Source organism: Solanum verrucosum, unplaced genomic scaffold (genome assembly GCF_900185275.1).
Source record: "Solanum verrucosum unplaced genomic scaffold, falcon-dt-bn FXZP01000058.1, whole genome shotgun sequence".
NCBI classification, from domain to species: domain Eukaryota; kingdom Viridiplantae; phylum Streptophyta; class Magnoliopsida; order Solanales; family Solanaceae; genus Solanum; species Solanum verrucosum.
In genome coordinates this window covers 1643551-1669863 of record NW_026020303.1, presented here as the reverse complement: position 1 = coordinate 1669863, position 26313 = coordinate 1643551, and the positions used below count along the sequence as shown (strand labels likewise).

General features: G+C 36.6%; 1 protein-coding gene across 1 annotated transcript; it reads right to left on the bottom strand.

Moving 5' to 3' along the window:
* Nucleotides 1-12273: 12273 nt before the first annotated feature.
* LOC125835022 (AMSH-like ubiquitin thioesterase 2) lies at nt 12274-25612 on the bottom strand. Its single transcript, XM_049514163.1, has 8 exons — nt 25564-25612; nt 18630-18830; nt 18372-18461; nt 15089-15151; nt 14923-14997; nt 13724-13786; nt 12703-12755; nt 12274-12592 (listed from the first exon to the last, which is right to left on the bottom strand). The coding sequence occupies exons 2-8, from the start codon at nt 18825-18827 to the stop codon at nt 12421-12423; spliced, it is 714 nt and encodes a 237-aa protein (XP_049370120.1). The 5' UTR covers nt 18828-18830; nt 25564-25612; the 3' UTR covers nt 12274-12420.
* Nucleotides 25613-26313: the final 701 nt, after the last annotated feature.

Here is a 26313-nt window from a genome sequence, read left to right as displayed (position 1 = left end):
TTATTTCAACATTAAGTTGAGTATACATTGAGTTGAGTAAAGCTAAGGTAAGTGTTTCTTTCAGAGTTCATTTCAAGCTTATGTCATGTTTAGATTTCCCCTCGCATGCTCGTACATTCAATGTACTGATGCCATTTGGTCTGCATCATTTTATGATGCAGATACAAGAAATTACGATCAGCATCTAGTGCCTCGTTGATCTAGTTGAGCATCTTAGAGTCAGATGGTGAGCCTCCTTGCTTTCTGAAGCATTCCCTTTTATTGCTTTGTTAGTCAGTTTTTAGGATGATTAGGGATCTTGTCCCGACATCCCTCTTAGTTATTAGAGGCTTCATAGACAGTTAGATGTTATTAGTTCATTAGTATTATTCATTCCAGTTGTTTTGATTATAAGACTTGAATTGCCTATATGGCAAGTCGAATGTTTTCCTTTATGCATTCTATGTTTGAGTTATGAACCTATCTTTTGAGTTGCTTTAAATGTTGAGTAATGTTTATCGCCGAGTAGTAAGCCAGACCAAGGATTTGCTTGGGGCCAGCAATGGTTCTCGAGTGTCAGTCCCGCCCAGGGTGTAGGCTAAGGGTGTGAAAAACTTGGTATCAGAGCACAGAGTTCAAGAGTCCTAGGAAGTCTAGGAAGTCGTATCTATAGAGTCATAGTTATTAGTTTGAAGCGCGCCACATCTATAATTCGGAAGCTGCAACATTTAGGAACTATCTCACTTCTTTGATATTCATTTCGTGCGATAGAGTTCATCTCTAAAAGGTTTCTTCTAACTTGTGCTTGCACGTGTCTTTCAGATCATGCCTCCATGAAGAGTTGTCTGAGGTCGTCCTGCTAGGAGGAACGTTGAGTAGCAAGTGGTACCTAATGCACCAAAAGTGCAACGCCAAGGAAAGCTCACTAATGTTGAATTTTAGGAAGCTATCAAGATGTTAAGTCAAGTTGTGACCAATCAAATTGGACAGAGAGAGAACCAAAAGGAAGTGGCTGATACTTCAAGGATCCGTGAGTTCTTAAGGATGAATCCTTCAAGCTTCATTTGTTCAGTGTCACTAAGGATCCGGAAAATTTTGTAGAGGAACTACAGAAAGTGTTTGAGGTTATGCACGTTCCCGATGCAGAGCGAGTGGAAATAGCTGCCTATCAATTGAAGAGTGTTGCTAGGACTTCATTTTTCCAGTGGAAGAAGGGTTGGGCTATGTTACAGGAGGCCTTCTTGGGGCATTTCTTTCCCCATGAACCAATGAGTGTTCATGAGTATAGCTTGAAGTTCACCCAACTTTCCCAATATGCCACAGAGATGGTTGCTAATATGAGGAGCAAGCTGAGTTTGTTTGTTGCTGGGTTGTCTCATCTGTCAAGTAAGGAGGACGACAAAACTATGCTAATAGGGGACATGGAAATAGTGAGACTTATGGTTTATGTGCAGCAGGTTGAGGAAGAGAAACTGAGGGATAGAGAAGAATTCAGAAACAAGAAAGCTAAGACAGGAAATGAGTCCGGGCAGCAAAGGAGTAATGTGAACCGGTCTTCTTTACAACAAAAGCAAAAGGGACCTGCTCCATTATCTGCTAGTGCACATGCACCAAGGATCAAAGGTGAGTACAATAGTCAGAATTCGCAGAATTTCAGAGCTAGACCTGTTCAGTCTCAGGGTAGTATGGCACAAGGAGGTAATTGGGCTCCTATATATGCTAAGTGTGGTAGGAACCACCCAGGTGCTTGTCGCGATGGCTCTAATGGTTGTTTCAAGTGTGGTAAAGAGGGTCACTTCATGAAAAAGTGCCCTAAGAATAGGCAAGGTAATGGGAATAGAGGCAATAGAGCCCAATCTTCTTCAATTGCTCCACCAGACAAGGCTGCACCTAGAGTAGCTATTTCAGGGACTGGCGGAGGAGCAAACCACCAATATGCCATCACTAGTCGCCAAGAGCAAGAGAATTCTCCAGATGTTGTCACTAGTATGATCAAAGTCTTTACTTTTCATGTTTATGCTTTGCTAGATCCAGGAGCAAGTCTATTTTTTGTGACTCCTTATGTTGTGATGAATTTTGATATTCTTCCTGAGAAACATCTTGAGCCCTTTGGTGTTTCTACACCTGTTGGTGAGTTTATTCTAGCTGTGAAAGTCTATCATGATTGTGCCATTTCCATCAATCACAAGAGCACCATGGCTGATTTAGTTGAGTTAAACATGATAGATTTTGATGTCATTCTAGGTATGGACTGGCTTCATGCTTTTTATGTCTCAATCGACTGTAGAACTCGAGTTGTTAAGTTCCAATTTTCTAATGAGTCAGTCTTTAAGTGGAGGAGTAGTTAAGCAATTCCTAAGGGTCGCTTCATTTCATACCTTAAGGCGAGAAAGTTAGTTTATATTCGAGATGTTGAGGTTAAGTCTCCCTCTATTGAGTTTATTCATGTGGTGTCAGAATTTAGAGAAGTGTTCCCTACTGATTTGTCTGGTATGCCTCCGGATAGAGATATAGATTTATGCATCGATTTGGAACCTGGTACCCACCCCATCTCCATCCCTTCTTATCGTATGGCCCCGGTAAAATTGAGAGAGCTTAAGGCTCAATTCCAAGAATTTCTTGATAAAGGTTTAATCCGTCCTAGTGCTTCCCCGTGGGGTGATCCTGTCTTGTTTGTTAAGAAAAAAAATGGTAGTATGAGGATGTGCATAGACTACCGGCAATTGAATAAGGTCACCATTCGAAATAGGTACCCATTGCCTCGAATAGATGATATTTTTGATAATTTGCAAGGCATGTCAATTTTCTCTAAGATTGATCTAAGGTCTAGTTATCATCAGTTAAAGATTAGGTTTGAGGATGTACCCAAGACGGCATTTAGGACCCACTATAGGCACTGTGAGTTTTTAGTAATGTCATTTGGGTTGACAAATGCGCCTGCAACTTTCATGAGTTTGATGAACGGTGTGTTCAAACCATTTCTGAATTCTTTTGTGATTGTCTTTATTGATGATATTTTAGTCTATTCAAAGAGTAAGGTAGAACATGCCGACCATCTTCATATTGTTCTGAGTGTTCTTGGGAGACAAAAGTTATATGCCAAATTTTCCAAGTGTGAGTTTTGGTTGGATTCAGTTGCCTTTTTGGGGCATGTAGTTTCAAGGAAAGGGGTAATGGCAGATCCCCATAAGATTGAAGCGGTTAAGAATTGGTTTCGGCCTAGCTCTATGACTTAAGTTAGGAGTTTTGCAGGGCTCGCTAGCTACTATCGTCGATTTGTGAAGAACTTTGCTTCTATTGCCACACATCTGACAAGGTTGACTAAAAATGAGGTGATTTTTGAATGGACCGAAAAATGTGATGAGATCTTTCAAAAGCTCAAGACTCTTTTGACCACAACACCTATTCTAGCACTACCGGTGGAAGGTAAAGATTTTATTGTTTATTGTGATGCTTCTCATTCGGGTTTGGGTGTTGTGTTAATGCAGGATAAGAATGTTATAGCTTATGCATCGCGACAGTTGAAGGTGCATGAGAGGAATTACCCAACACATGATTTAGAGTTGGCAATGGTAGTGTTTGTTCTTAAGATCTGATGACATTACCTCTATGGTGTCAAGTGTGAGGTGTTTACTGATCATCGTAGTCTACAACATGTATTCACTCAAAAAGATCTGAATTTGAGACAGCGAAGGTGGATGGAGTTACTCAAGGATTATGATGTGACCATCCAGTATCATCCGGGTAAGGCTAATGTAGTGGCAGACGCGCTAAGTCGGAAGGTGGTGAGTATGGGTAGTCTAGCTTGCTTGAGTGTATCCAAGGAACCTTTGGATAAGGAAATTCAAACCTTGGAATCTAAGTTCATACAGTTGGGCATCTCAGAGAAAGGTGGGGTGTTAGCTAGCATTGATTTAAGGGCCACGTTCATTGAGGAGATCAAGGCCAAACAGTTTGAGGATGAGAATCTGAATGAGATCAGAAAGAAGACAGTGTCTGGCAAGGCACAAGATGTGACTTTAGATGCAGGGAGTATGCTCAGTTTTAAAGAAAGGATTTGTTTTCCTCAAGTAGATGACTTGATTCAGAGATTATTGAGTGAAGCTCATGGTTGACGGTATTTCATTCATCCGGGTGTGACCAAGATGTACCGTGACTTGAAGTGACTTTATTGGTGGTCTAGCATGAAGAAAGACATAGCTGAGTTTGTGGCTAAGTGTCAAAAATGTCAACAGGTAAAGTATATGCATCAAAGACCTGCAGGTTTGCTTCAGAGAATGTCAATTCCGGAATGGAAGTGGGAAAGAAGAGCTATGGATTTTGTGGTTGGTCCTCCAAGACTTTGGAAAAGTTTGATTCTATTTGTGTAGTGGTGACAGATTAACTAAGTCAGCCAATTTTATTCCAGTCAGAATAGACTATAATGCTCAAAATTTGGCTAAGGTTTATGTGAAAGAGATAGTGAGGTTGCACGGAGTGCCCCTTTCTATCATATCAAACTGTGGTACGCAGTTCACATCCAAGTTTTGGAGGAAATTGGATGATGAGCTAGGCACTCGACTCACTTTTAGTAGAGCTTTCAATCCACATAAATAGAGGATTATTTAGGTGTTAGAGGACATGTTGAGGGCATGTGTGATTGACTTTGGAGGGTATTGGGATAAGTGCATATCGTTGTGTGAGTTCTCCTATAATAATAGTTACCACTCCAGCATTGACGTGGCACCATTCACGGCATTTTATGGGAGGGGATGTAAATCACCCATAGGATGGTTTGAGGTCGGATATGTGAAGCCTTTGGGGGTTGATTTAGTGAAGGATGCTCAAGATAAAATGAGGAGTATTCAAGCTAAGCTTTTAGCATCCCAGAGTAGACAGAGAAAGTATTCAAACCATAATGTAAGAGACATAGCATTTCAGACTGTTGAGAAAGTTCTTCTTAAGGTGTCATCCAATGAAAGGGGTGATGAGGTTTGGCAAGAAGGGCAAACTTAGTCCATGATACATTGGTCCATTTGAGATTCTTGATTATGTAGGGCCAGTGGCTTATAGATTGGCTTTACCACCTAGCTTATCTGGAGTTCATCCAGTGTTTCGTTTGTCCATGTTGAAGAAGTACCATGGGGATGGAGATTACATCATAAATTAGGACTCAATATTGTTAGACAAAGATCTTCGGTATGAGTAGGAACCGGTTGCAATTCTTGATTGTGATGTCCAAAAACTAAGGACCAAAGAGATTAAGTATGTGAAGGTTCAATGGAAGCATCGTCCAGTTGAGGAAGCTACTTGGGAAACCGAGAAGGACATATGAGACAAGTATCCCCAGTTGTTCAACGATTCAGGTACTACTCCAATCTTACTTTAGCCATTTTTTCTAGTTTGTCACTCTGGGACGAGTGATGGGTAAATTGGTATCTATTGTAACGGTCTGCTCCTGTCGTATAGAAAAGCCAGCGGGGAAAATTTTGGGCCAGAAAACTTTTTGGTAGGACCTTGAAATTTCCTAGCCTAGTCCAGATTTGGACGAAATCGGAGTCATGTGAGTCTAGGGAAATATGGTAATGAATGAGAGATTTAATAATGAATTTTATTACATGAGTAGATATCTAAGACATTAAGGAACCCGTACGACTTTACGAAATCGAATTCGGGTGAGTAGAACTCACGAAACTGATCTTAGTGTGAAAGGGTAGTCTTTGAACGTCATGGGTTGAAGGTATGTTGTGAAATTGGGGGGTTTGAAACTCTAATTCTGGCTCTTTGTCTCCGTATAAGCCACTATGGTGGGATTATTCCCGCCAGGGCGGGGCCGCTATGGCAGGATGGGGTCCGCCGTAGAGGCTCAGTCGCGACTTAAGTTGGAATTAAACCCCAAAAACGTTATTTTTCTGCAAGTTTCATTCTTGAGAGTTAAGATATGACCCCAGGTGATTTCCTAATAGTTTTCCATGACTTTGGTGCTAAAGGTAAGGATTTTACTCCCTTAATCCATTTTTCAATCCGTAGATCTTAGATTCTTGGTTAATTATTATTAGGGGAGGGTTTTTGGACTGAATTGGATGGTGGGAAAAAGCCCTAGTTGTACCTTAGGATCATGGGTTTGGTCTAATTAGACCTTTGATTGTTGATCCTTGCGTATATTAATTGTTTGTAGTCCTAGAACAAGGGGAAAGAATCTAAAAATGGAAGATTCAAGTGCCTTAGAGGGATTCAAGCTTGGTTTCGATGTAGGTGATGGTTTGATTTCTTTTCTGCATGATATATGTTGGTGATTACTTCATTGTAATGCATGTATGTGTGTGAATGAAGCCTTGTTGATCAAACTTAATGAAATGAGTAAATGTATGCCATGATTTGACATTTGATTGTATGATTATGAGAATGTACATATGAGTGTGATTGTAATTGTGGTTGTGTTGAATGGATCGGGTGTCACGTTTCGACACACTAACTTGGATCGGGTGCCACATTTTGGTGCATATATTGGAGCGGGTGTCACGTTCCGACACACTAATTTGGTTCGGGTACCACGTTCCAGTACTCTAACAGTTTGGGTATGGTTTCCATAAGAGGACCATTGAATTGTCATATTTACTTGTTATTGAGAATGTGAAATTGTACATTGCTCTTGAAATGATAATTATGTATACATTTTGTGCATGTCATGTTTACCTTGTTGTGATTACTGGTATGTGTTAGGCTTATCGGAATAGCCGTGTGATCCTACCAGTACACTATGATTGTGTACTGATACTGCACTTGCTCATCTTTGTTGAGTACAGGGCATCTTCAGGTGGCTACTGATAGACCCCAGCTAGGAGAGTAGTGATCGAGATCGGATTTCAAGGGTGAGCCAGTTCTTTCAGGCTGTCATGGAGTCTTTCATTTTATTTAGTCCATTCTCTTCGGACTGAGACTATTGTTTAGATATTTTTTTGTTTAGCTTTGGGGTTACGCCCCCTTTTCTTAGAATTGTTGAACTTTAGAGTTTTGGTACATTGACTTTCAGGCTCTAGGGGTTGTTTTCCACAATGTTTTGATAGTCGTTGTTAAATTCCCGGAGTTTATGGGAACTCCTTATTTCGTTTTTGCATTTAAACCTACTTCCGTATCTTTAAATGAATAGTATTTTGGTTAAGTTGTTTAGTTGGGTTGTAGTAATGGTTCTCCTACTGCAGGGTTAGTGTGGGTGTCAATCACGACGGTCTGGGTCGTGACAGACGCAAATACATCGAAAGATTTTTCTTTTCATATCATTTTCTTTCTCGCCTATCTCACATTGCTTCATTCAAGGCAAGCGATTATGTATTTAATTTAAGTTATTTGTTTTAAATTTACACTCTATTATTTTTAAGTTTGTTTTTAATATTGTCTTCTTTGATCATATTTGTATGGATAAGTTCTCTGTTACTGTTTGTCTCAGTAAACTTTTTTTATTTTTGTTGATATTACTGTTTGTCTTTGTAAAAAAAAATTATTTTTGTTGATATTACTGTTTTCTGTTTAAAAATTTACATTTTTTTGTTGATATCAGTGTTTGTCTCTGTAAAGTTTTTTATTTTTGTTATGTTTATGTATGTCTCTTTAAAAAAAAAAAAAATTTGTTCTGTTTATGTTTATCTTTGTAAACAATTTTGTTTTTGTTGATATCAGTGTTTGTCTAAAAAAAAATGATTTTGTTCTATTTATGCTTGTCTCTGTATTTTTTATTTTATTTTCTTGATATTAGTGTTTGGCTCTGTATTTTTATTTTATTTTTGTTCAATTTATGTTTGTCTTTGTAAAAATATTTAATTTTTGTTGATATCAGTGTTTGTCTATGCATTATTTTTCTGTTTATGTTTGTCTCTGTAAAAGTTTTTGATTTTTATTGATATTAGTGTCTGTCTCTATTAATTTTTTTTTATTTTGTTATGTTTATGTTTGTTCCCAGTGGCGGAGCCACCTTACAATGAGGGGCCCCCCTTCGGCGGAAAATTATATGATTTATACATGGTTAAAATAATTTTTTAAGTATATATAGTAGATGTCGAACCCCCTTCGGCTACTTCGTGTGTCTATTTTTTTAGATTTTGAACCCCCTTACTGAAAATCCTGGCTCCGCCACTGTTTGTTCCTATATGAAAATTTAGTTGATATCAGTGTTTGTCTCTCTAATTTTTTTATTTTTGTTGATATTTATGGCTGCCTGATTTAAAACTCTAATTCCCTTTTTGTAGATGGTTCGCATCGCTCCAGAGGATGATTTTGGAGTACTTATTTGTGCAGATGTAATGGTCAATTTGAATCAATTTTTCTAGGGTTAACTAATATTAATTGATTAATTGTTTTCTTTTAGGCTGACGAAGGATGTTGGGCTGGTCAACAGTTCATGACGCATATTCCTAATCAAGATAGATCTTGTAAGTTATTTTTAATCCTTTTGCTTGTTTTGTTTGCTTTTTTAATGTGTCATTTAACTTAAATTGTTTGCTTGTTTATGTAGTGACTTGTGTACCTACTTCCGTTTGTGATTGTATTTATGTCAAGTCAGTAGCGTACGTAGAATTTTTTGTAAGCAGTGTCGACATTTAAAAAAAATATAACAACATCATATTAATAAAAATTACTTAAGACTACTAATAAACATAACCAAGCATGCAATTATGATGCGTAGATTTGTTGAGGTAAGAGCTGGTAAGGTTCCCTCACGTCCACATTGATGCAACTGACAGAGATCGAGGCAGAGGCAGGGATCGTGGACCTAGCAGGGATCGAGTAAGAGGCATGGATCATGCACCTGGCAGTGGTAGGGGTCATGTAACCATTGATAATTATATGTTATTCTTTATGTGCCAATGTATGTGGCAAAGTGAAATTTTGAGAGTCAACTTAATTTTTGTATATCTTTAAGATATTTTAAATTATCAGTTATTGTGATTTATATTACTTTTTATGTAAAATTAAAATTTTAGGCACAAATCGACTTCTTTAGATAGAAAACAATTATATTAATTACCTATTAAGATTTTAGGCCCAAATCAACAACTTTAGATAGGAAAGGAAAAGAGCTAATGAGTATCTTTAGGCTCAAATTGACTATTTTACATAGAAAAAAAACTAGATTGTTGGTGAGTAGTTTTAGGCCCAAATCGAATATGTTAATTAAGGAAAGAGGTTGATAGGGAGGTATACATATTTTTGACTAACCTAAATGGTAAAAATAAATAGATATATAATTATCATATTTGCAAAAAGTTTTCTATTAATTTTTGTAAATGACGCAAATCGGTCGAAAGACTTTTTTTCATATCATTTTCTTTCTCGGCTATCTCACATTGCTCTTTTCAAGGATAGTGATTACATATTTCATTTAAGTTATTTGTTTCTAATTTACACTCTATTATTTTTAAGCTTGTTTCTGCATTGTCTTCTTTTGCCATATTTGTATGGATATGTTCTTTGTTATTGTTCGTCTCCCTATAAAAGTTTTTTATTTTTGTTGATATTACTATTTGTCTCTGTAAAAAAATTATTTTTGTTGATATTACCGTTTGCCACTGTAATTTTTTTAAATTTTTGTTGATATTAGTGTTTGTCTCTATAAAAAAAAATGATTTTTGTTTTGTTTATGTTTGTCTATGTAAAAACTTTTGATTTTTGTTCGCTTTATGTTTATCTCTGTTAAAAAAATTGATTTTTGTTGACAACAGTGTTTTTCTCTATAAATTTTTAAAATTTTTGTTCTGTTTATGATTGTCTGTAAAAAAAAATTATTTTTGTTGATATCAGTGTTTGTGTCTGTATTTTTTATTTTTTTTGTTATATTTCTATTTGTCTTTGTAATTTTATTTTATTTTTGTTGATATCATTGTTTGTCTCTGTTATTTTTTTTTTGTTGTGTTTATATTTGTCTCTGTAAAAGTTTTTAACTTTTGTTGATATCAATGTTTGTCTCTACTAATTTTTTTATTTTTGTTCTATTTGTGTTTGTATCTATAAAAAAATTGTTGATATCACTGTTTGTCTTTGTAATTTTTTTATTTTTTGTTGACATTGATGGTTGCCTGATTCAATTCCCTTGTTGCAGATTGTTCGCATTGCTCCAAAGGATGATTTTGGAGTACTTATTTGTGCAGATGTAATGGTCAATTTGAATCAATTTTTCTATTTTTCTTGGGTTAACTGATATTAATTGATTAGTTGTTTTCTTTTAGGCTGATGAAGGATGTTGGGTTGGTCAACAGTTCATGACGCCTATTTCTAATCAAGAAAGATCTTGTAACTTATTTTTATTCCTTTTCCTTGTTTTGTTTGCTTTTTTATTGTGTTTTTTTACTTAAATTGTTTGCTTGTTTATGTAGTGACTTGTGTACCTGCTTCTGTTTGTGATTGCACTTCTGCTAAGTATGCAATAACGATGCACAAATTTGCTGAGATAAGGGCTGGTAAGGGTCCCCCACCTCCATATCGAGGCACCTGTTAGAGATCGAGGCAGAGGCAGGGATCGTGGACCTGGCAGAGATCGAGTTAGAGGCGGGGATCATGCACCTGGCAGGGGTAGAGGTCATATAGCCATTGATAATTATATGTTATTCTTTATGTGTGGCAAAGTGAAATTTTGAGAGTAACTAAATTTTTGTATATCTTTTCAGTTATTGTGAGTTATAGTACTTTTTACATAATTTTTAAATATATAATTTATTAAACATAAGATAAATAAATTCAAATTCAAATTAAATAAATTAAAAATAAAATAACAAAATAATTCACATTTATACATATTGAGAAGAATATTTTCAGTAGATTTATTTTTAAATTTTCAAATAACTTCCATATTTAATAATTGAGAAATAAATTTGTAAAAAGGCATTTGAATTAGCTAGCAATGGGCCCCAGGTAGGTAGTACTCCACTTTTAGGCTGCTGCAAATAAAAATAAAATTAAAAGACTTGCGAAAAATCTGACACGACTCATGTTGATTGCTGATTACTCAATTACTCAAGCATAGTTTCAATTTTTGCTTATACAAAAATCAAGTACCTACAAAAAAATATTTATACAGTAATCATATCTAAAACTCAAATCAATTCATTATTTCAGATTTTTCTCTAGATATTGGAGTCTATGCCAGCACGGATCCAATATATGTTACACATTTTGTCTCAATTTATGTGACACTGATGAAATTTGAAGAGTTAATTATTATTTTTATGATTTGTAAATATTTTAAATTATTAATTATTGTGATTTATAGTACTCTTTACATAATTTTCAAATAATATATGTTACTCATTTTGTCCCAATACATGTAGTATGGCAAACATATCTTCCTCTTGTAGGGCTTGACACTACTAGTATGAGTTTACTAGAAAACACCCTAGAGCTTAATCCAAACATCGAAGGTGAGTTCTTACTCTATCCCTGTGATTCTAACATTGTTTTATCGCGAATTAACCCACAAATTATCATCCAAAGCTATAGATCTCAAGAACTCGATTTAATAGCTTTGAAGGGATATTTTGAGGACAAACTATACATATAAATTGTTGAACGTCGGGGTTTGCGCGTGAGGTTCATTATCAAGATTGAGGTATGTCTCATTTTTAACATACTTTTGACTACAAAGAGGTTTTGAATAGTTGCATGCCTTGATGGAACATAATAGTTGCATAACTTGGAGAGTTGAAGTATAGACTTGTTACGGTGAGAGATCATTCTATAACTCAACCATAGTATTTTTAATTTGAGACAATTACTCGCACAACATCTATACCAGCCTATGAATCACTAGTACAGAGCTTCAATCAACTGTTAAAGTGAAACACCAATAGTTGAGTGACTTTCCAAGTAAACAACTCAAAGTTGAGTGACTTTCTAGGTAAACTATTCAAAATAAATTGAGTAACCGTCTGAGATATTAACTCCATTTTGATTGTTAATTATTCATCATTAACTCATTTAATGAAGGAAATAAGTTACAAGTCTTTAATTCAAATGTAATAAATAGTATATTTCGCCTATTAAATTTTATGGATACATGCATCTGACATATAATGGTACATGTATCCAAAGGCCGAAAAATGGTATAAAAAGTAATATAAAAAACTATCGTAAATTCTAGTAATTAGGATCTAAAGTAGTGTGATTTGTGTAGTTTACTTATTTCATCTTTTAGCATAAGAAAAATATACCAAGAATTAAATTTAAAATATAAAAAAAGAGATGATCCATATAATCTACACCAGTGGTTGCACTAAGTGGACCAGATCTACCATTACAATATACAAAATGATTAAATTGTGCCCCTATACGACAGTGTAAGATTCAATTTTCCCTCCACCAACACCACAGATTTTTATTTATCTTAAATCATTACAACATTTACTAGCTCTTTTATCACTGTAGTTTTGACAATCTGCTTGCATTTCAACAGGACATAAATTCTACTTCATCTGGTCATCGTAAATCAAATATCTCTAGTCTTAGACATGAATTAATATAGACATTGGAGCAATCCCCGTAGAGGGGACTCCCATCAACCGGTTCTTTATGAAGATGAAATCCTTTCTCTGGGCAGTCCTTGAGGATTTTCCTTCCACCGTCAGATAGCCGAAATATTCCGTATGCCCTAACACATTCCAAATAAAGATAAATAAGTTATGGCTATCTCTGTGTTTCAAACTACTCTCAACTTGACAAGTACTCTTGGACTAAATGAGCTAAGAACAAGAAAAAGACCTTGATGTATCGGTAGGAGCCATGACAATTGCAATAGCCTCAGGTACCATGACCTAAAAAATAAATATCAGGAAGTGAAAAGATACAGCAAAAAGCACAGAGGTAAATTATAACAATGCCAAAGTGTATTGCAGCACAATAACTTCACATAAGTTTAGTGGGAAATCTTGGGAAGTAATGCTGAATGCAATATGTTAAATGTAGAATGTTAAGAAAACTGCTTTAGTTGATATAATTTATGTGACTTCTCGACAGTCTTAACACTAGAAATGGCTTGATGAGTTCAATTCCAAATGGACATAGGTATAAATTTGAAGTTGAGACATTGTCCTATAAATTGAAGTTGTTAAAGTGAACTATTGAGTTGACAGGTGGATGGTAAAAATGGAAAGAAAAAAAGAAGTATGAGACTGCTAATTTCATTTAAATTTGCTCTTCTAAATTTATAGCACATAAAACACGAGTAATGACTCCCTATTCACAATTAATCAAGGTTAGTGTTTCAAAAGTAACTAAGTACAATGAATCATATGTTCATTTGGTAGGCAGAAATTCTTGATCTCTCAGTTTAAAAGTGCAGCATAAACATATGAACTCCCAATATTTTAGATTTAAATTTCTGTGGTCCTGTACGCCTGTACAAATTCAAAGACCAAAGTTACTATTTCTACTAAATCACGCATTGCACTATAGTTTTGGTTTGCCTACCTTCTTCAGTGTTTCCAAGAATGGTGGAACTATGCTGATTTCAGTGATAGAAATATTCAGTTTTACTTGTAAGTGAAAGTGTGGAAGCTAGAAAAGGAACATTTTCTTAGTTTGACACACATATTATCTATAATTTACAGAAATACTTTTAGATATTCCAATCATATCTTGTACCACAAGTTATACCTGTAACTCGGTTCTATCAATCACAAACCTACAGAATCAAGTAATCTCATCCATTACATTCTCAACGTTTGAATTATCTCCAATAATGAAATGCATAAAGGTATAAATCCATCAGGAGTAAACGTACCTGATACGAATATTGAGTGTGCAAATCGATCGATGACATGAAACAGGTCTGAGACGGATGTGTCTGGAGAAATAATAGAAGTGTCACACATTAAGTTATGCCGACCTACATGCCCTTAGCTATGTAATTGCCGAAACATGTGAACTAGACATAGGAAAGTACAAAGAAGGAAGCCAATGGCAATAAAAGTTGATTTTCAATTACATGTTTTCAGTTATTACCAAAAGGATAATGGAAATAAGAGTACTGAATTTAACAATCAATTCGAACTAGCCAGTTCATATTTAAAGTTTCCCTGTAGACTATTAAAGATGAAGCTTACAACAGACAAAAATCATCCTTGTTGTAACTCAAAACATATAATAGCTCTAACACATTCTCTGAAGATTCTATAATAGTGGAGTTCAGGATTTTCTTACATATTTAATCATCTCGATGTTATTTAAGTTACAGAACATAAAGTCCCATATGAACAGATTAAAGGTTCTTCAAACTCTTGAATGTCAATCTTTGTGTTTTACAGTTGCCAGCACAATCTTTGTGCTGATGAATATGTTACCTTACTCAGAAAAACTCTTGAATCTCATTTTATGGAAGACAATAGAAACTCAAACCAGAGTTTGCAGCATGTTATCTGTCTTCATTTCAATCATCATAGTTCGATCGATCGACTACACCCATCCAATCTAACAATCTCTCTTGAAGCCCTTTCCTTCTCGTATAATAGCCCTTCATTGTTATTGAAACATAGCGGTGGGCTTACCTTTTTTATTAGTATTGAATTCATGTCATTGTTGCTCATCATCCTTGTTAGAAACGGAACAAGAAACTCCCTTTATGGGAAGGGAAGGTCATATTCACGATAAATTTACCAAAATTCCTCCACTACGGATGGATTGATCTTTTTCCCCTTACTCTTTAATATCATCGTAAGTTTTTTGCTATCACTCTAGATTGTATATAGCATAGTTGTATATTTAGATTCCCCTATTCTATTCAGTAAGTTACGTAATTCTCCATTAACAAGTAATGTACAGGTCTGACGCCAAATGCATTAAGTCGCTTAAAATTCAGCTCTCATTCAATTATTTATCACCTTAATTTCAGGATTAATGAGCATTACATATAGGAATTAGAGAAATCTCATCCAAATATATACAAAGCACATTAAAGGAAATTGAGAAAGAGAGAGAACTTACATGAATCCATCCGATTGGAAAGAGGGATTGTCCATGTAGTATGGCAAACATCTCCTCCTCTTGTAGGGCTTGACACTAGCAGTAAGTACAAATAAGTTAGAATCTTGTTCTGCTTACCAAATTGGCCATGAATAAAACAACAATTTTCAAATGTTTAATTACTTACAGAATTGGAGGTTGATTCTTGTTTTGGTATTATTAGAGAGGTAGTATAAAACGTGTCATCTTTCTGCATGATTATACGGGGAAATTGCCAAAAGTCAGTGCATGAAAAATTCAGTTTCAATCAACCCTAACCTTCTCAATGCCAAAAGGGGAAGAAAAGTCTGTATAAAGGTGCCAATAAAGAGGTAAATAGTTTACCTCTCAAAAAGAAAAAGAAAAGGAAGAAAGTTTGCAGAAAAGGTGTCGTTAAACAGGTACATAGTTGATGCCCCAAAATAAACAAAGCAACCGCCAATGAACATGGTCCTAGAAAGCATCTCCTAAATATTCTAATAGAAAAATAGGACTAAAGTAACATAATACAGCCACTGAATCCACTGAATGAGATGTGTAGTTTCTACTTCAAGAGAAGTCATCACTACAAACATATAAGGGTGCTTCAGAGATGGAACAATAACTACTGCCACAAGGATAACATCTTTGTAACATCCATAAGTTTGGGTTATGTATGAACTAGCTAAATGTGTGTGATTCAACCTGGACCTTGAATAATTTCGTATTGGAGGTGAGATCTAACCTAGTTAAGGAAATCGAGTTTGGGTTCCAACAATTCGAGCCATTCACCGATCGGAACACTGTACAAAAAGTTATGAGCGTTTACTATAAATCAAACATTGAAAATTCTTCTAAGTGTTCGAGAAATGGGCAGTGCAGTGCCCATTGCACTGAAAGTCACCACGACGGGCGGTGTGGCGCGGTGAATGTGTAGAAATAAAAATAAATCGAAAGTATTTGAAGTGTGGGGTGCCCAAAACCTTTAGGGGTCGTTTGGTAGAGTGTATAAGAATAATGTTAAATAGAGTGTATTAGTAATGCTTGTATTAGTTATGCTTGCATTAGTTAAGCATAGATTATTTTTTATGCATTGTTTGGTTTGATGTATTAAAATAGTATGCATTGTACAAAAATATCCTCCACAATATGGCGTAAAAGATGTAAAACTGCTTTTGAGAGGTAGTTGAGTCTTTAACCATGTTAATGCATGTATTAAATCCCTTTGCATTACTAATACCTAGAAATCCATGGTATTAGTAATACACTCCTCAATACACAATAGAGTGTATAACTAATGCAAGCATTAGTCATACATAGTAGGAAAAAGTGTACCAAACAAGGGACTACTAATACACAAAGATAATGATGCATTATTTTTGTTAATACACTCTACCAAACGACCCCTTAGTGAGGCGCACTGCCCATTGCACTGAGATTCACCGAGATGTATAGTGGGACGTGGTGTCAGGTTCAACGCGATGGCCATTGTGGCATGCAGACCTGCTCTTCCCGGTCAGCTTTGGACTGTGCTCTATTAATACATGTTAGGTCGGGATTTTTGTTCCCCTTCCTTTTGGATGATCTTCTTGGAGATAAAACACCCTAGAGCCTAATCCAAACATCGAAGGTGAGTTGTTACTCTATCCCTGTGATCATAACATTGTTTTATCGTGAATTAGCACCCAAATTATCATCCAAATCCATAGATCTCAAGCACTCGATCCAGTAGCTTTGAAGGGATATTTTGAGGACAAACTCTACAGATCAATTGTTGAACATCGGGGTTTGCGCGTGAGGTTCATTAGCAGGATTGAGGTATGTCTCTTTTTGAACATACTTTTGAGTACAAAGAGGTTCTGAATAGTTGCATGCCTTGATGGAACATAAGAGTTGCATACCTTGGAGGCTTGAAGTATAGACTTGTTACAGTGAGAGACCATTCTCTAACCCAACCATAGTATTTTTAATTTGAGACAGTTCCTCGCACAACATCTATATCAGCCTATGCATCACTAGTTTTTTTTTTCACAGAGCTCCATTCAACTGTTACCAGTTCTATAGTTGGAGGCTTGTCATAGTTAGAGACCATTTTCCAAGCCCAACCTTAGTACTTCAATTTGAGACGGTCCCTCACTCACCTCAGAAGAACATCCATATCAACCTATGCATCACTAATTTTGTTCTTCTAGGCTCCGTTCAACTATTACCAACTGCAATATTCAAATGATTTGCATCTAAAAGGAAAAATTTCCATCATTGCATATGATATACTTTAGATGTATCATTCTGATATTTCACAAATACCTTGTTTTCCCTTCAGAGTGAAGCAATTCAAATGCTTTAGGAAATTTCTCCAAATCTATGAGAACTTCCTTTCCTCTTTTGAGTTATAATGTTATACGATGACTACTCATAAAAATTTCTTTGAGGTGCTTTATCTCCACTACCTAATCTCTACTCTCACTCCCTTTAACTTGTAGGATTAGTATTAGCAATTACAACAAGTCACTCAACAATCCAAGATCATCAGTACCTGAGTACTTTGGAGAAGCAGAAGATTAGGAGAAAGTGCATCGGTGATCTGAATATCATCTAGGAATTGATCATATAATACAATACTTCTGAAGATTTCTAACTTAAAAGCTTGAATAGCAGTAAAGGAATAAAAGAAGATAAAAGCATTGTTTATACTGGGAAAATAAATTGGTGTACTTAAATATGTCCAACTTAAAAACCAGTTTCTTGCTATAAAGTTAGTTAGCCAATGGAAGTACTTTCAATTTCAAAAGAACAGTCAAAATTTGTGTCCTAATAATATAATAGTATCAGAACAGAACACAGTTTTATTCAGCGCTAGAATGAGCTCTCGCTTGGATGTGTTTGAAAGGATGAGATAATCAAGCAGAGATGGAGAACTCCAGTAGTCTTTCGCTCAAAGGACCAATACTACTTCAAATGGAAAAAATTTACATTGAGTCATATTGTTAAGGTTTGATGCCAAATGCTCCAGAACACATTGACTAAAAATTTACAGGTTTAACATTCTACTATGTATCACTTTAAATTTCATCTTTCTTGTTTTTTTATGACAAGGGAAACCCGCAACCGCTACCCTTTGGGTGCGCATAGGGTAAAACCCCCGCTCCTATGCAATAGCTCGCAAACCACGCAGGAGAGGTAACCCGCACTAGGCAAGCCTGGTGCGACGAGCTTGACCCAGAAGGAAAACCCCTTGCTTTCGTTGGCAAGGGGTTTTGAACTTGAGACCTCCAACTTGGAAGTCCCAAACCCAAGCCACAGGGCCACCCCGAAGGGTACAATGCATCACTTAAAATTTCCATAACCAGTCATGAAAAATGCAAAATCTAGAGCACTTGGTGTTCCTCATCATTCAACGATGGTCTTAAAAGTATCATTCCAGAAAGCAAAATGAATACTAGTGATCTTACAATGATGGCACCAAGAACTCCACAGGTCTCTATATCCTTCTTAGTGTTGTCGCTGGCGATTTCCAGAAAATTCTCCATCAACCTTGTCGGCTAAGGAAAAAAACAAGTGTTACCTCGTCAAGGATTTATTATCATGCATGACCTTGTACGCTCTGCACGGCACCCTGGGCTTTGGTACCATGGGAGGAAATAGTTGAAGCAAAGTATTTAGGTTACTGTGTGTTATATTTCAGAAGGCATAATAAATTGAGTACTTACTATATGTACATCATTGAGAGGTCCAAATGCTACCTGCACATTGCGTGAATAATTTGACGGACCACTTGATGAATCAGTACTTGAGACACTTGAGATTTCAGCTTCATGAGGAAAATTATGTATCAAGGAGATTCCCGGAGAAGGAGAAGTCTGTGAAACTGTATGCACATTAGTCTGGAAACATACCCCACCAGCCATAAACTGCAAGGAATTCAAAACAGAAGTCAGACGTGTTCAGATTTGCAACAGTTACCTAGCAACACTAAACACTAGAAGCAAGCTTATGCTACTCTAGGTATCATATATTAACAGCTCAATGCAGCAAGCCATGCAAAAAGTGTAATCCAAAAAAGGTTTCCACAACATGTAGGAATAATCAGACTCTTCACTCTGTTTTTCTTAAAGGCCTGCATTACTAACCAGAGTATGCAAAGGTCTGCATTAGTACAATAACAACATGTCCAATGAAATCACACAAGTGGGGTCTGGGGAGGGTGCCGTGTAGGCAAACCTTACTACTACCTCGTGGAAGTAGAGAGGCTGTTTCCAAAAGATCCTCAGCTCAAGAACAAGAAATCCAAGTACAAAGAACAAGAAAACAATGTAGAAAACATAGCAACTAACAAGGGAAGCAGTGAAAAGCCTAGAGGAAAGGAAAAGACACAACAAAATAGTGTGATAATCGAAACACACTAAACAACAGTCAATGATAAGATATCAAAAGCAAGAACTACAATAATATGGCTAGTACAACGACAAAAGTCGATGGGCATAAACCCTCGAAAAGCAAAAACAATCATCCACTACTTACTAACATCTTACACTAGTATGCGACCTCCATACCCTCCTATCTAAGGTCATGTCCTTGGTAAGCCGAAGATGCGTCATGTTCTGCCTAATCACCTTCTCCCAATATTTCTTCAGCCTATCTCTGTCTCTCATCAACTCCACTATATCCAACCTCTCATAGCTCCTTACTAAGGCATCTGCATATCTCCTCTTCACATATCCAAACCATCTCAGTTTCCCTTCCCTCGTCTTGTCCACCACGGAGGCCACTCCCACTTTGTTGTTGATATCTTCCTAATTCTATCGTTCCTAATATGCCCACAAATCCATCTCAACATCCTCATTTCCGTCACTTGCATCTTCTGAACAATGAGCTCATACTTAAAGGTATATAAGGATCAGAAATCTTAGTGTTTATGGCACCAATTACCATTTTTTGTTAGTCGAGTACATGATATAGTATCCAAGTCTAATAATGAAAGTCACATCTATTTTTACCCCATTCACTGATACAAGTTAGCAAAAGGAGAACTAATCGATAACTAATCGCTGATGTGGCAAATTCTGTTAACAAGTCCAGAAGTTAGTTAGAACAGTTAGCACTGTTAGATGGTTAAATTTTGTTATTACAGTAGCTGTAGATTTTAACTGTTTTAGCAATCTCTAGGAGAGCCTATAAAAGGATTGTATTAGATCATTGACATTCATTCATTCATTGATAATAAGATTGTTCTCTTCTTTCTATATTTTTTCTCTTTAGCTGAATTCTTGGGTTTAATCCCTGAACTAGTTGTTCATATTCCTCGAGATTACTCCTGGAATTTCCCTGTAATTCTCTGTAATTGTATCAATTGGTATCAGAGCAAGCAATCCTTGGCATTGATCTGATGACGCGCAGCAAAAGTCAAGAGGAAGCAGAGGACAAGCTTCACCAGATTCAGACCCAGTTACAAAAATTGATGGAAGGAATGTCTATTATGAACGATTGCAATGCACAGGCTGATAAGGAATTGCTAGAAAACAGGGAAGCAATTGGGTATTTGAATCAGAAGGGGAAAGAAAAGGATCCAGCAAGGGCAGAATCTAATTCTGGTCGAGATTGTTTAGGAGAAACGCCGCAAGGAGCTCGATTCAATGATATGCATACCGGTAATGATCCTAACTACAATAGTACGTTTTTCAATCGTTACTCTAGATTAGAATTCCCTCGTTTTTCTGGTGGTGAGTTAAGAAATTGGTTGTACAAAGTTGATCACTTCTTCTCCATGGATGAAATACCTTTTGAGCAGAGGGTGAAGGTGGCTTCTATCCACTTTGAAGGTGAAGCTATGGCATGGCACAAGTCCTACATTAGGTCTAGAAACTAGGTTTTAGATCCATCTTGGACTGAATTTGTGTTAGCATTGAATGAAAGGTTTGGAGAGGGTTTTGAAGATCCCATGAAAGCCCTAAAGAACTTACAACAAACCAGTAGTGTGAGGGAGTATCAGGCTGAGTTTGATAGGTTATTAACTGGACTTAATCTCTCCAATGAAAATGCCATTAGTTGGTTTTTGGGAGGTCTGAAGAGGGAGTTGAACAATTCTATTAGAATACATGCTCCAAAAACTTTGTTGCAAGCCTATAAGGTAGCTAGGTTGCAAGAGGAGGTGTTTGAAGCTCAAGCTCAAGCTTGGGGAATCAAATCTTTTCCTAAAGTCCAAGGTCCTATATTACCCACGCCTGCCCATATTAAACCTCAGTATTCCCAAAGAAATTCTTGTTCCAATTCCACATTCACGAAACCCCTTGAATCTGCACCTAATAGGATTAATAGATTCCCTAATAATGGTGTTACTAAAAGGTTATCGGCAGCAGAGATGGATGAAAGGAGATCCAAAGGGTTGTGTTTCTTTTGTGATGAAAAATATGTGAAGGGACATAACTGCAGGGGAAGGAAACACTGTATCTGGTCGAAGTAGTTGAGGAAGAAGAATTAAATGTTGAACTAGAAAAGGAACAGATAGAAGAGGTGTGGGAGAAGACGGATGAATTTATGGCTATATCATTACAGGCTTTTACAGGGGTCACTGGTTATCAAACCATAATAGTAACAGGATTGAGGATACCATGAAAAACAACCACTGCAAGTCTTGATTGATACTGGGAGCACTCACAACTTTATAGATTAACAAGTGGCTGCAAAGTTGGGTTGCTATTTGCAAGAATCTTCACTGGCTACTACAGGGCACCACATTCTCTTCTGATTTTTTTCTTTTACCATTGGGAAATGTGGATATAGTCTTAGGAGTACAATGGTTGAATACATTGGGCAGAATTTTGTTTGATTTTAAACATAGGTCCATTGAGTTTGTTTACAAGGGAAAAAAACATGTATTAAGAGGGGCTAGCACTGGTCTGAAGTCTGTTAAAGCTAGACCTTAGCTAAGGAGGGGCAGTTGTTCATGTTCTCACATGTACTTCAGACAGTAGAAGTCTCGCAGTGTCACAACATTCAAGCCATTCAAGGTGAGGGAATTTTGCCATCATTTGCTGCACTAATTAGTCAGTACTCCTGCTTATTTGAATTGCCAACTACATTACCACCTCACAGAGGTTCTTTTGATCATAGAATTCCCCTCATTGACAAAGCAAATCCTGTTAACAAGAGACCCTATAGGTATCCGGGAATTAAAAAAGATGTCATTGAAATATTAGTACAAGAGATGTTGGATCAAGGTGTGGTGCAACACAGTACTAGCCCTTATGCTTCTACAGTAGTGTTAGTTGGTAAGAAAGATGGAAGTTGGAGACTCTGTGTTGATTACAGAGATTTGAATCAGATGGCAATTAAGGATAAGTTTCCGATACCTATCATTGAAGACTTGTTGGATGAGTTGTTAGGTGGAGCTGTAATTTTTTCTAAAATTGATCTCAGGGCAGGTTATCATCAATTAAGAATGGCTGAAGAGGATGCTTACAAAACAGCTTTTAAAACTCATGAAGGTCACTATGAATTTTTGGTTATGCCCTTTGGTACCAATGCACCTTCATCATTTCAGAGTTTGATGAATGCAATCTTTAAATCATTGTTGAGGAAATCAGTATTGGTATTCTTTGATGATATTCTGATTTATAGCAAAGCTATTAATGCTCATTTAGTTCATGTGAAAGCTATATTTGATTTGATGAAACAATATCAGTTGTATGCAAAGATGTCAAAGTGTGCTTTTGCAGTGGATAAGGTGGAATATCTGGGGCATTTTATTAGTGCTGAGGGGGTGTCAACTGATCCCAAAAAGATTACGGCTGTGCAACATTGGCCAATACCAAGTAATATCAAACTATTGAGAGTATTCTTGGGGCTTGAAGGATACTACAGGAGATTCATCCAAGGGTTTGGAAGCATACGTAGACCATTGCAGGACTTATTAAAGAAGGAAGGGTTTGTGTGGACAGGTGATGCGACTACCGCTTTTGAGACACTGAAACAAGCTTTGATTTCTGCCCCAGTACTTGCTATGTCAGATTTTTCCTTGCCTTTCGTAGTGGAGACAGATGCTAGTGGTAGAGGTATTGGAGCTGTGCTAATGCAACAGGGACAGCCTATTGCATACATTAGTAAATCCTTGGCACCGAGGCACCAGGCCTTGTCAGTGTATGTTAGGGAGTTATTGGCACTTATTTTTGCTGTCACTAAGTGGTCTCACTACCTGTTGGGCAGATCCTTTGTGGTGAGGACAGATCAAAAGGCTCTGAAACATTTACTCAACCAACATATTCATACAGACTTTCAGGTGGCTGGCATATCAAAGTTGATGGCTTTTGATTTTTCCATAGAGTACAAGAAGGGCTCTGAGAATAAGGCTGTTGATGCCTTATCCAGGAAGCCTAATGTTGAGCTATTAGCTATTTCACTTCATACTCCTAATGATACGTTGTACCAATAGATCAAGGACACTTGGACATAAGATGCTACATTGCGAGAGTTGATTGTTAAGTTGCAGGTTCAACCTTTCATGTACTTTACTTGGTGCAATGACCAACCAGATGGAAGGGTAGACTAGTAGTTGGACATGATACGCAGTTGAGGAATACCATCATTACACTATGGCACTCTACACCTCAAGGTGGGCATTCTAGAATGGATGCAACTATCCGAAGAATTCAATCATTATTTTCTTGGAAGTCTCTTGTTCAGGATATTAGAAACTTTATCCACAAGTGTGATGTTTGCCAACGGCACAAGTATGATGTTGCTACTTACCCAGGGTTGTTACAACCCCTGCCCATTCCTAAAGGGGTGTGGACTGATGTGTGTCTTGATTTTATTGAAGGTCTCCCTAAAGCTAAGGGCAAGGATGTGATATTAGTGGTTGTGGATCGGCTTAGTAAATGTGGCCATTTCATAAGCTTGCAGCATCCTTATACTGCCTAAGATGTAGCTCAGTGTTACTTAGATCACGTCTTTAAACTCCATGGTATGCCTGTTACCTTAACGAGTGATAGGGATCCTGTTTTCCTCAGCTCATTTTGGAAGGAGTTGTTCACTCTACAAGGAGTTCAGTTGCAACGATCTACTGCATATCACCCCAGACTGATGGGAAAACTGAAGTACTGAACAGAACTTTGGAAACCTATTTGAGGTATTATTGCTCAGATAAACCTCTGCTTTGGCCCTCCTATCTACCACTTGCAGAGTGGTGGTATAATACCACTTATCACACTGTTATCAGATGCACGCCCTTTGAAGTTCTTTATGGTCAAAAACCACCTATTCATCTCCCTTATTTGGTTGGAGAAGCTGCTAACGAGATGGTTGACAGGTCCTTGGAAGCAAGAGAGGCAATTATTGAGTTGCTTAAGTTTCAAATCAGTCGGGCACAACAAAGGATGAAGGACTTGGCTAACAAACATAGATCAGACAGGGTATTTGCAGTTGGTGACGGGGTGTATTTGAAGCTGCAACCTTGTAGACAAGTTTCAGTGGCTGCTCGACCTTTCAACAAGCTAGCAGCAAAGTATTATAGCCCCTATATCATTGACGCACGGGTTGGTGCAGTGGCCTATAAATTGTTGCTTCCTGTTGATGTGTTGATCCATCCCATTTTTCATGTTTCTCAGCTCAAGAGATGCCATGAGGTGCCTCGGGACATTTCTCATCCTGCAGTCCTACAGCTTTCCAGTCCCTACTGTCCGACGCCTGAAGCTATACTTGAGAGGAGGTTGGTTAAGAAGGGTAACAAAGTTGTGTGTCAAGTGCTTGTCCAGTGGTTAGGTTTGGAAGCTGATCAGGCAACTTGGGAATATCTTTCTGAATTGCAACATAGATTTCCCTCTTTTCAGCCTTGAGGACAAGTCTGTTCTTTACGGAGGGGTATTGATACAAGTTAGCAAAAGGAGAACTAATCGATAACTAATCGCTGATATGGCAAATTCTGTTAACAAGTCCAGAAGTTAGTTAGAACAGTTAGCACTGTTAGATGGCTAAATTTTGTTATTATTGTAGCTGTGGATTTTAACTGTTTTAGCAATCTCTAGGAGCCTATAAAAGGATTGTATTAGATCATTGACATTCATTCATTCATTGATAATAAGATTGTTCTCTTCTCTCTATATTTTTTCTCTTTAGCTGATTTCTCGGGTTTAATCCTGGAACTAGCTGTTCATATTCCTCGAGATTACTCCTGGAATTTCTCTGTAATTCACTATTCACTGTAATTGTATCATTCACATTCCAATCACAGAGTCTCTATCTTTTATTTTTCTCTCTTCCCCCTAATCATTATTATTACTTCCAATTCTGTAATTCAAATGGACATGCACAAAATTCCTGATGGTCAAGGACAAGCAGGGTTCGCCGGAAAGGCACACGGTATATTCAAGATCAATTTTCTTTTTATGTATGTATAAAGAGTAGTGTTGAACCCCTAAGTGAAATCGTGCCTCTGCCACAGCTGATTGTCAGTATCATCTCTAAGTCACTATTACTCCATATAGTAAAGATTTAAAGCTGATAACCCACTTAACACCATTCAAATAGAAGAACAACTGAATAATCTTGGACCTGGGAAATTATTTCATTATTCAAGAAACTGAAAACAGTATAAAATAACCTTTGACAAAAAACACACAAAAAAAAACAAATAGAGGTGGAAGAGAGAACCTGATAAGAAAGTTGATGGTGAATTCTCCCTTTTGTCTTTCTGTAATTTATGCTTTGCTTTTTACAACTTAGCTTAGCATCAACAAAGGACATGAAAAGATAGTCTCTCAATCAATTCAACCCGACCCGAATGTCCTACTAAAAACATGCATTTGTGACCCGAATGTCCCTACTGAAAGCATGTTATTTAGGGCGGTTTATTCCTCATTCATTATAAAATTTGAAAAAAATAATTATTATTTTGTTTAAAGTGAAAATGATATTTGAATTCATGAATATAAATTAGAGATATTCTTTTATTTTTTGTGAGTAATTTGAAATAAATATTTTTAAATTCTTGATAATTTTAACGTATTTTTTGAAGTTCAACTTATAACAAATTTAAAAAAGTTCATCGTTGTACACCTTGATTTGTCATTTGTCACATGTATATAGGGTTATAAAGTAAAATTAATAATTATATAAATATTTTGTTGATAAATTTTTCTAATAGATATTTTGTTCATTAGATTAAATAAAAATAGGGATAAGGGTCTGAAAAATACCTCAACTTTAGTCGAATTTGCTGTTGCGATACTAAACTTTCATGAGAATCTATTACCTCCCTAGACTATTTAATATCGGATTTTAAACATGTATATTTATCCACGTGGAAATAAAAAATAATGCAAAATTATAAATAGTAATGTGTCCACGTGGGCAAATATATACCTTTGAAATACATTATTAAATAGTTCATGGGGTAAAAAA

Bases quoted from the DNA above. Each gene is read 5' to 3' on its own strand.
- LOC125835022 (XM_049514163.1), bottom strand. From the start codon at position 18,827: ATGGCTGGTGGGGTATGTTTCCAGACTAATGTGCATACAGTTTCACAG. The intron at 18,462-18,629 runs GTAAGTACTCAA...TTTTTTCCTTAG, and splicing joins CTCTCAATGATGTACATATA to CCGACAAGGTTGATGGAGAA. The intron at 13,787-14,922 runs GTAAGTTCTCTC...TTATTTCTCCAG, and splicing joins TTCCAATCGGATGGATTCAT to ACACATCCGTCTCAGACCTG.